The 10,670-nt window shown below is 41.7% G+C and overlaps 1 protein-coding gene across 2 annotated transcripts in view; it reads right to left on the reverse strand.

Moving 5' to 3' along the window:
- The window catches only part of LOC117521145 (serine/threonine-protein kinase tousled-like 1-B), an 82,476-nt gene extending 77,365 nt beyond the window's left edge, over window positions 1–5,111 (reverse strand). For both annotated transcript variants that reach the window (XM_034182489.1, XM_034182488.1), the window contains exons 1-2: window positions 4,756–5,111; window positions 803–924 (exon numbers count right to left, since the gene is read on the reverse strand). In XM_034182489.1, coding sequence (XP_034038380.1) covers window positions 803–924; window positions 4,756–4,873 — 240 coding nt within the window. In that variant the 5' untranslated portion in view covers window positions 4,874–5,111. The remainder of the gene's footprint in view (window positions 1–802; window positions 925–4,755) is intronic.
- Window positions 5,112–10,670: the final 5,559 nt, after the last annotated feature.

Genomic DNA, 10,670 nt, shown 5'->3' on the forward strand with positions numbered 1-10,670 from the left:
CTCAGAATTGGCTGCGAGTTTGTCCTGGTGGACCTGGGTTTAACTTTCTGCTACGACTGTTCGCCTTCTTTCAACTTGGGGAGATGACGTGCTAAACGCACCTGAGCATTTGTTGTGTTTCTGAAATGTTTGACCTTCATTTTGCACAGATTGTATATTGAATTTGGTCATATGAAGCTCCTTCTTACCGGGGATATCATAGAATCCAAAGTGCACCCAAACGCTCCATTTTACAGTTGAATTTGTTGCTGCTCTATGCTAATGAGCCCAGCTAACTTGCTAACATGGTGCGAACTGTTGCATGGAAGCCAAGAAGGAGCACGGGAGCAACTCTACAATTACTGCAGTGAGGAGAAACTGAATCAAAACAGACATTATTTTAAAAAATAAAACGTTGAAAGTTTCCAATCAATTGTGAGTCATTAAGGATAAGAATCATGATTCTGATGCAAACTGATTTTTTTAACACCCCTACTTTTAATGTATGGCAATACATAGCACTTATGGCCAGCAGGATGAAGTTTTTTTATCTATTGTTTTTAGGCAGAAATAAATGTCTCTTTCCTTACTTGCTTTTGACAATAGAGGTTTCTGGTTTTTTAATCCACCTATACATGCCTGCATTTCTGTAGGCTTCTTGTCCCATACAAAAAATAAAAAATTGTCTTAAATCTTAATTTGTCAGATGTTCACAGGTCTTCCAAATGCAGTGGAAATGTACACACTTTCTAAAGTTCAAATGACAACATGGTTACAAAGCATCAACTTGAGTGTAAAATATCTGAAAAATGTTTTCCATTACCTTAGCCCCTCCACTGGTGCTCCCAGTGCTGCCTACTGTGTTGCCACTGACAGCACCTGTAAACCTGGCCTCCAGCAGCTCTTGTCTCCTGGGGTCGAGGCTGTGCAACTCCTCCATGGGCCCTTGCACAAGAGGATTAGCACAGTAAGGCAAAAAGTCAACATCATCATCACAAACAACAGCCAGGATTTTATTTTTTAAAAGTAACTCCCAAATTCAAATAAATAAATAAATTCATTTCAATTAAAAATCATGTGCCAAAATGACTAAAAACCCCCCAAAAATTAAAAGCAGCAGGACGAAGTAAAGCATGAACAAACCTATTATTGGTGGTCAAAAAGCAGATTTGATTTTGCAGTAGACAACTGACTAAAACTGTTTTACTATGTTATGGAGAACTGTCATTCTACTGCTGTGGAGCAAAGAAATAAAATGTAGTTTAGGCTGCATGTAACAGGGTTGCCAGAAACTGAAAACCATCCAGTCCACTTGCCACATCATTAGTGACACTGTTAAGGTGCCCTGACACTTGCACAACTTTGATCTGCGCACTTGCATGCACATTGTCATGATGATCCCACCCGCTGTGTTCCCAGCTGGACGCCGCACTCTGTTCCACTGGCTGCCACGTGTTGTGCGCTGGATGATGCACATATAAAATTATTATTTTGCAGCGGATTAATCATTTTCTGTCCGAATTGGCTGTAGAAAACGCCTCTAATCCCTTCCAGAATAACAGAGGGGTGCCCCAGGTGCTGCTTTTCTCGCACGCGCTTAATGAGATGGAGTAACGTATTTGGAGCCTTCTATAAAGGTAATTATTTGTCATGTTTATATTGTAATAGCTTGGTAAAACAGTTGCATGTACATTCCTTTTTGTGAGTAGCTGTAAAAGTATGTTTATGATAGCTTTAACATCTTGTTATAACCGTTCAGATGAGCTGTGCTCTGATGCAATCACTCACACGCAGTGTTTTTGACTTGTTTGCACAATGTTAACATCATTAATGCATGATGAAGATTATGAACATTTCAAAATTTTCTTTGCACATGTGCACAAAGCCGCGCACAGTTTACACCGGTTTACAGCGAGTTTGAGATGAGTTCACTGTCGTGCACAGCAGAGTGCATGGATAAAAGTCGTGCAAGTGTCAGGGGGCCTTTAATGTGTTATTGCACAAACTAATGTATATTCCTTGACACTTTTGAGTTTCAAAAGCCCAGTGTACTTGAAAATGGAATGCCATTAAAAAAGAAAGAACATTCATCTTAAATTGTCTGTTTTATCTCAAAGCAACTAATGTGTTGTTCATGTTCTATAAATTAGATTTAGACCAAACCAAACCTGAGGTTATGCATATAAAGCAACAAACATATTCCAGGCAAGCGTAAAACTATTCTCTCAGTACAGCTATATATGGTTAATATTAGACCATAAGTGTTGCAATTCACAATTTGAGTTGCAACAATTAATCAATTATTAAATTAATCGCCAATGATTCGGTGCTGTGAATGAGGTCCAGTGGGCGATGTACCAGACCATCATGGTAAAGAAAGAGCTGGGACAGAAGGCAAGGCTCAAAATTTAAAGTCACTACACACTCCTGTTCTACCTATAGTCACAAGCTGGTGACCAAAAGAATAAGACTGTTGATACAACCAGTGAAAATGAGTAGGGCTGCACCTAATGATTTTTTTTAAATTGAATAAGCTATTTTTTTTAATTAATCTATCTTTTTTTTTTGTAAAAATTAATTACTACTTGTATTACTCAATTAAGTCTAATCAAATAAACACAAAATGCATTTATTGAGCACAGGCTGTTTGTTTGGATGTGCACGTGAGCCAGTACCTCTCCTTTCCAATGGCCAAATGCTCAGCTGAAATTATTTAAATATTTATCTTATGTGCAATAAGATTTCAGATGAAATACTTTATTTCCAGTTCATCCTCTCTATGGCCAAGAACATTCCATGGAAATTCTCATTTGTGCACCTTTCAAGTTTGGTCCTTTAAAGATGTGCAACTTTTTTTGACAGCTCTTATTTGGGGTTATCAACAAGAACATGCTTCTCCACCTCACACAAATTCTTTATGGATATCAAGTGGACTTTGGCCACTTTCGTATCACATCATCATGTAGTCTATTGCCAGCTGAAGACATACCCAGTGACTTGGAAAAGTTCATATTCCCATCTCTCGTCTAAAGAAAACTGGCCGTACCTTTTATGATTTGTATTAATAACCAGAACATCAATGATGTAGTAGCTCAACCTGGCCCATGAGGTCTTCAATAGTCATATATATATATATATATATATATATATATATATATATATATATACACACACACACTGCTGCCACGTTAAAGAAAATCACACTAAATGACAAAGTATGGAGATGAGAACTGAGGGAGGAGATACCGTTTTGCTGAATATAAACAAAGCTGTAACAAATTGTTTACAATGTGAAAAATCAACAAACAAATGACCAAGATTTGTTCCTGAAGGGAAGTTCTAACTAAAATGTTAATCAGAACTGAAATCTGGAGAGAACTGAGGAAGGAAGAATATACAATTCTTGTGACAGGCATCACAAACTTAATTACAAGCATGTTTGTGGAAATTTCACAACACAACCACCAAGCTTTATGCACAGTGATTAATTCTTCCAACACATTCATAAGTGAAATCTGTTGAAAATTAAAGGGAGGATATACAACTTTTCTGAATTGTGTACAGACGGATGGACAGTGGATGCCTCATGAGGGCAGCAGCTCATCTGGCATTCACCCCAGGATGAGCTAATCATACTTATATTTAGTTTGTCCAATTACTTCGGGGCTCTGAAAACTGACTTTGTATCCAAATGGTGTTTTTCCTAAACAGATAATGCAACTGAATTAAAGCCGAAGGTCTAAAGCAGCACATCTGGTTTCATTTCAACTACACTGTGGTGCAAAGAAACTAAATTACGAAAAAAAAAAGTGTCACTGTCCAAATACTTATGTACCTGACTAAGTAGAGCATGTCGATCAACATATGTCGATCAAGCTGCTATGTGGGCCAAGATCGGTTGCTACTCTGCAAACAGCAACACAAGTCCTCTGATCACTGCTGTGCAGTTTCCTTATTATTCCTAGGTGTAGTCTTTGCATAGCTGCTGACATCGGAGCAAGCCCTAAAAGGCATAGACATGATGAAATCCTTGTTTTATGAAACATAGAGAGCAGAAAAAAAAAAAAAAAAAGCCCGTGTCTGGAGGAGGAGAAAAACTCATTTGAGTTTATGCAAGTCCATAAAACTAAAGCTTATCATGCAATGTTCTTCCTCAGTTATATTGTATTAAGGCTGTCAATGTGAGGACACGTTATGCAGTTAATTACACTACTGCTGTGCACATCGTGTTTTAATGTTGACTCATTAGGTTAAATTACAAGCAAATGCACTGAGAATCCACAACACCAGAGCAAACGAGCACGTCTGCTGCAAGGTAAACAATGTGCACACAGGGATGCACCCAAACTGACTACAAAGTGCAATCCAGGGCCTTTACATGTCAAGTGGAAAGCAGCAGGGTCGCGCATTGCGATGCATTCACGCGTTATTTAGTGTCCGAATAAATACAGGTGATAAGAGTTAAAAGGTTCCGAATAGTTACCAAAAAAAAAAAAAAAAAAAGCGCGCACTGGCAGCAATAAGAAGTGGTGTAATAAACTGACAGAAAGCCGACAACAAGCTAGCGCTGCCTTTGTGCAAACATGACAGCCTGCTGCTCCTCGGAGTGGCCATCAAATGAACTGACAGCTGACGTTTGGCATCACTGAACTTGACATCCATTTTTACTCCGGTAAAACCTTAGCGCCACGCCGACAAAACAACCCTCTCCTCCCTACAAACGGCACCATTTGAACCGAATAAAGAGCGTGTGGTGCACTCAGCCAGCTGCGATACCTTCCTTGGTCTTTGCGGTCGCCGTTATTTGCTGTTGTTGAGAAATGGTTGGGGACGAGGAGAGCTGCGACCAAGATGGCGTCGCCTCCAAACTTCCACTGTTACTTTGGACACTCATGAAGCCACTTTACCGCCGACAGCAGCCCGCCCGCACGCCGCCGTCCGCGGGAAAAAACAATCAGAGTCCATCCTGTGGATACCGCCACCGCCGAACCGGCTTGTGAGTGCGACTTTGACCCGTTGTTGTGAGGCTACGCGTCTCGTAGGCTATGACCCGAGCAGGTCCTAAAACGGATCCGGAGGAAGCTTCGCATGGTGACCGCAGCGCGCGCCGCCTGCCAGCATCCAGTGCGCGAGCGGAGCTTTGATTCCAGCAGGAGGCGAGGCTATCGCGAGGCTGACGGGGCGGGAGGACGGGGACGACACCGAGTCACACACTGATCTGGGATCGTTTTACACTCCTACAGAGTAGCCGACGGTTCAGCGGAAGGTGGAAGTCAGTAGCGACCTGAGAACAGCCTCCTGCTCCTTCAGTGTAAACTACAAACACCCCGGAAAAAAAAATGGCCGAAAGTTCTGCTCGTGCAGCTACTGAATTTAAATATTACAACATGAAGGTTAGAAATAGGAAATAGGAATTACACACACATAATTACATATGCAGGAAGATTTGCTTTTCACCATTTTTCAAAAAATAATAACAGGGGACCACAACTTTATTCCAGAAAGACATTTTTTTTCTATTCCTACAACTGTTCATTTCTGAAAGAGTCATTTGTGGAATTTGAGTTGGAGAAACATGTAATCACCGAGAAATACGTTTTAATTGACAGCTGGTCTGCTTTGTGTACGCCACATTTCAGGAGCAAGTAAATCCCGACCTTTTAGAAAGATAGATGCTGTGTGTTTCTCCGGGTGTTATCATTGCATTATTATTATTGACCTTAAGCATGGGTGGTGGCCAAGTGGTTAATGCGCTTGGTTTCAGTTCAGAAGGTTCTGGGTTCAAATCCCATCCCTGCCACATTTCTCCATGTAATGTGGAGTTGCGTCAGGAAGGGCATCTGGCGTAAAACCTGTGCCAATTCAACATGCAGATCCACCGTGGATTTGCTGTGGCGACCCCGAGTGCAAACAAGGGAGCAGCCAAAGGGACTTACATTGTCATTGTACATATTGTATACGAGGTCTGTTAGAAAAGCATCAGACCTTTTTATTTTTGCAATAACCTTATGGATTTGAATCACGTGTGATTGCATCAGCCAAGCTTGAACCTTCGTGCGCATGCGTGAGTTTTTTCACGCCTGTCGGTTGCGTCATTCGCCTGTGAGCACGCTTTGTGGGAGGAGTGGTCCAGCCCCCTCTGCGGATTTTCATTGTCAGGAAAATGGCCGAGCAACTGCCGCTTTGCTGCATCAAAATTTTTTCAGAAACTGTAAGACACAGCCAGGTGGAAACCATTCAGAAACTTCAGATGGCTTTCGGTGAAGATCTTATGGGCATCACACAGATTAAGGAGCATTACAACCGGATTAAAGACGGCCCACAGCTGCTGAGGGCGCGCCGCGCTTCGAGCAGCCATCGACAGGCTGAAACGACCAGATCATTTCCAAAGTGAAGACTGTGTTGATCCGGGACGTCGTCTGGCTACCAGAGAAGTGCCAAGAGAGGTGGACTTAGCACTTTTTCGGCACATTACACTGTTACAGGAGATTTTGTAATGAAAGACGTGCAGCGGAATTCACGCGTCAGGACGGAGCCGCTAATGGCGCGGAATCTAAAGCACCTCCGTGTTGGAAGTCTCACGGGACATGCCCAGCTCTTCCACCATTTGGAAGATTCAGACGGCTTTGGGTGGCTTTTCAGTCGAGTGAGTATCCGAGAAATTGTCGAAGAGCTGAGCATGTCACAACATGTCCTGTGAGACCAACACGGAGGTGCTTTCGTTCCGCGCCATTAGCGGCTCCGTGGCGAATTCCTCCGCTCCTGTTTTCATGACAAAATCTCCTTTAACAGTGGAATGTGCCGGGAAAGTGCTATGTCCACCTTTTCTGCCATTTCTCTGGTAGTCAGACGACGTCCCGGATCAACACAGCATTCAGTTTGGAAATGATCTGGTCGTTTCAGCCTGTCGATCGCCGTTTGGAGCGCGGCGCGCCCTCCGCCATTGTGCGCCATCTTTAAACCGGCTGTACCACTCCTTAATCTGTGTGATGCCCATAAAATCATCCCTGAAAGCCATCTGAATTTTCCGAATGTGTCCACCTGGCTGTATCTCACAGTTTCTGGAAAAATTTGATGCAGCGCTGCTCCAGCCGTTCAGACATTTTCCTCACAATGAAAATCCAACGAGGGGGGAGGACCAGGCGAATGACACAACCGACAGGCGTGAAAAAACTCACGCATGTGCATGAAGGTTCAAGCTTGGCTGATGCAATCACACGTGATTCAAATCCATGAGGTTATTGCAAAAAATAAAAAGGTCCGATACTTTTCTAACAGACCTCGTATACAGTGAAATTTGTCCTCTAGTGCAGCAGATAACTGAAGCAATCGTTCAAATGGTGAAACAAGTCAAAGTCAAAAGTTAAAGTTACTCCAATTTTGGTAAAAAAAAAAAAAAAGTGGTGCAAAATATTGGTTGAGCTAATAGGATTATTAAATGGAATAGTTTTGACTGTGTTGAATGCTTTGTCTCCACAGTAAAGGTCAAACAATGTTGACATCCATTGGATTCTATGACGTGATATATGTTACCCCATAACATGATAACTATGGATGGCACATGGTGCAAACTATTCCTTTTTGAGACCCTATTAACTCAACTAATAATTTGCACCACCTTTTACCAAACTTGGAGTAACTTTAACTTTTGACCCCTGTACAAACTGAAACTCACCCGTCACCATTCTTGCTGTTTTTACCCCATAACTCCAGAACATTCATTCGTAGATAGCTTAAACTATACCATTTTGGAATCGTTATGATCAGATAAATAACATGGTATAGGTTTCAATGATGAGAGCTTTTTCAGTTTTTGACCCCTGTGTAAATCCTCAATTGATTTGAGGATTTACCTGGCTGCCTTTTGAAAATTCAAGTGGAAAGCGTTTTTTTTTCAAAAGACTAATGTTTAAGGAGTATTTGTGCCAAATTTGGTGCTTGTTTCACCATTTGAACGATTCCATTGTAAATATTCTGTTATCTGCTGCACTACTCTGGACACAATCCAACCACTAGTAGCAGTGAGCAGCCAGAGTCCGGCACCCAGGGACCAACTCCAGATGTAGGGGCAGATGTTGCTCTGGAGCCAACCATAAATAAACTTGTTTTTGATTGTAGGAGGAAACCAGAGCAACAGACACAAGCAGAACACACAAACTCCACAGAGAAAGGGCAGGAAGCGATTGATCCCACACTGTGAGGCATTAGTGCTAACCGTGAAGCCACCATGTGGGTAAAACTGGAGTTGTGTGCAGACGTACAGGTTCCTGGCAATCTGAACAAAATGTATTTCAAAACTACAATGAAAAGCTGCTTCTTCTTTCAGCTGCTTGCGTTAGTCACCACAGCTGTTTCCCTCTCACCCTGTCTTCTGAATCTTCCTCTGTCACATCAACCACCTGCATGTCCTCCCTCACCACATCCATAAACCACCTCTTTGGTCTCTCTCTTCTCCTCCTGCCTGGTGACCCCATCTTCAGCATCCTTCTCCCTATATACCAGGGGTATTCAACTCCAGTTCAGTGTCCTGCAACTTTTAGATGTGTCCCTGGTCCAACACACCTGAATCAAATGGCTGAATTACCTTATGCAGTCAAGCTCTCCAGAGTTCTGCTAATGACCTCATTAATTGACTCAGGTGTGTTAAAGCTGAGTCAGCTCAGCTGACATTTGTCTTTAGGCAAATGTCAGCTCTCCCTGGGCACACTCTCATGAGAGCCACTAGCTTAGTTTATGACAAGCTAAAAGTGGACGCTCTCATTATGGCCAAACAACTCTCCAGTTTCTGAGTATTCTGTGTTAGTACGCGCCTGCATCCGATGTACTTGATGAATTCCTGAGCAAATAGTAGTTCCCAGATAAATTGTTTAGGTTGGTCAGTCAAAGGGGTAGGACACCCCTTTGAGTCTGGTCTGCTTGAGGTTTCTTCCTCAGAGGGAATTTTTCCATACCACTGTTGCTCTGGGGGTTGGTAAGGTTAGACCTTACTTGTGTGAAGCACTTTGAGGCAACCTTGTTGTGATTTGGCGTTATATAAATGACAATAAATTGAAATTGTAAATTGAAATCTAGGTACTTCTTATCATATACACATTATTATTATTATCATCATCATCATTATTATTATTATTATTATTATTATTTTTATTTTATTATTACTTCTATTTTATCATTTGATTTTTAAATGGACCACAACGGAAATAAGTGTTTTCACTTTCTTGTGTCATCCATGTATTTTCAACATATTTATAATTATATGCAGTAACACTCGCACTTTTAATATAAAGATGATTTACTGCCCCCTGCTGGAATGATGTGTGAGTAAATGGACTGTATTTATACTGTGCTTTTCCATCTGCATCAGACACTCAAAGCGCTTTACAGTTATGCCTTACATTCACCCATACACACCGATGTCAGGGTGCTGGCATGCGAAGCGCTCACTACACACCAGGAGCAACTTGTGGTTTAAGGACCTTGCCCAAAGTCCCTTAGTGATTTTTCAGTCAGGCTGGGGTTTGAACCAAGGATCCTCTGGTCTCAAGCCCAACGCTTAACTACTAGACCATCACCTCCTAAATCTAAAATGTAATTAGTAACATTAGGTAATATTCATAGCTTCACCCAAACTATTAATCCTATCAGTGTTCTGTTTTCACACCATTCATCCTTGACCCAAAATACGTAAGCACATCAAACAGCAAGTGTCAGCTGTGCTCTGTTTGTCCCTGATCAAAGTTGCATGCATACACAGCTGTCATAAACAGGTGCTTTGAATTTGACAAACAAAGACCGTGGCTGAACACATTAAAACCACTACACATTTTACTGATGGTACTAACATCAAATTTAAGTCACTCATGGTAAGAGCAACATTGAGCTACAAAGACACACTAACAACACTGTCAAACTAACATAAACCATAACATTTAAAACCTTGAAACCGCAAACTCCCATGGTGCTTTGCAGCACAACATCCATTGTTTATTGGTTACCTAAAATTGTAAATTCCTCCAAAAGTATTTGTCCTATCAACTTTTCCTTTTAGTCTTTTTAAACTATTAATCTTATCAGTGTTCTGTTTTCACGCCATTCATCCTTGATCCAAAATACACTCAACAAAAATATAAACGCAACACTTTTGGTTTTGCTCCCATTTTGTATGAGATGAACACAAAGATCTAAAACTTTTTCCACATACACAATATCACCATTTCCCTCAAATATTGTTCACAAACCAGTCTAAATCAGTGATAGTGATCACTTCTCCTTTGCTGAGATAATCCATCCCACCTCACAGGTGTGCCATACCAAGATGCTGATTAGACACCATGATTAGTGCACAGGTGTGCCTTAGACTGTCCACAATAAAAGGCCACTCTGAAAGGTGCAGTTTTGTTTTATTGGGGGGGATACCAGTCAGTATCTGGTGTAACCACCATTTGCCTCATGCAGTGCAACACATCTCCTTCGCTTAGAGTTGATCAGGTTGTCAATTGTGGCCTGTGGAATGTTGGTCCACTCCTCTTCAATGGCTGTGCGAAGTTGCTGGATATTGGCAGGAACTGGTACACGCTGTCGTATACGCCGGTCCAGAGCATACCAAACATGCTCAGTGGGTGACATGTCCGGTGAGTATGCCGGCCATGCAAGAACTGGGACATTTTCAGCTTCCAAGAATTGTGTACAGA

Source organism: Thalassophryne amazonica, chromosome 12 (genome assembly GCF_902500255.1).
Source record: "Thalassophryne amazonica chromosome 12, fThaAma1.1, whole genome shotgun sequence".
Taxonomy (NCBI): domain Eukaryota; kingdom Metazoa; phylum Chordata; class Actinopteri; order Batrachoidiformes; family Batrachoididae; genus Thalassophryne; species Thalassophryne amazonica.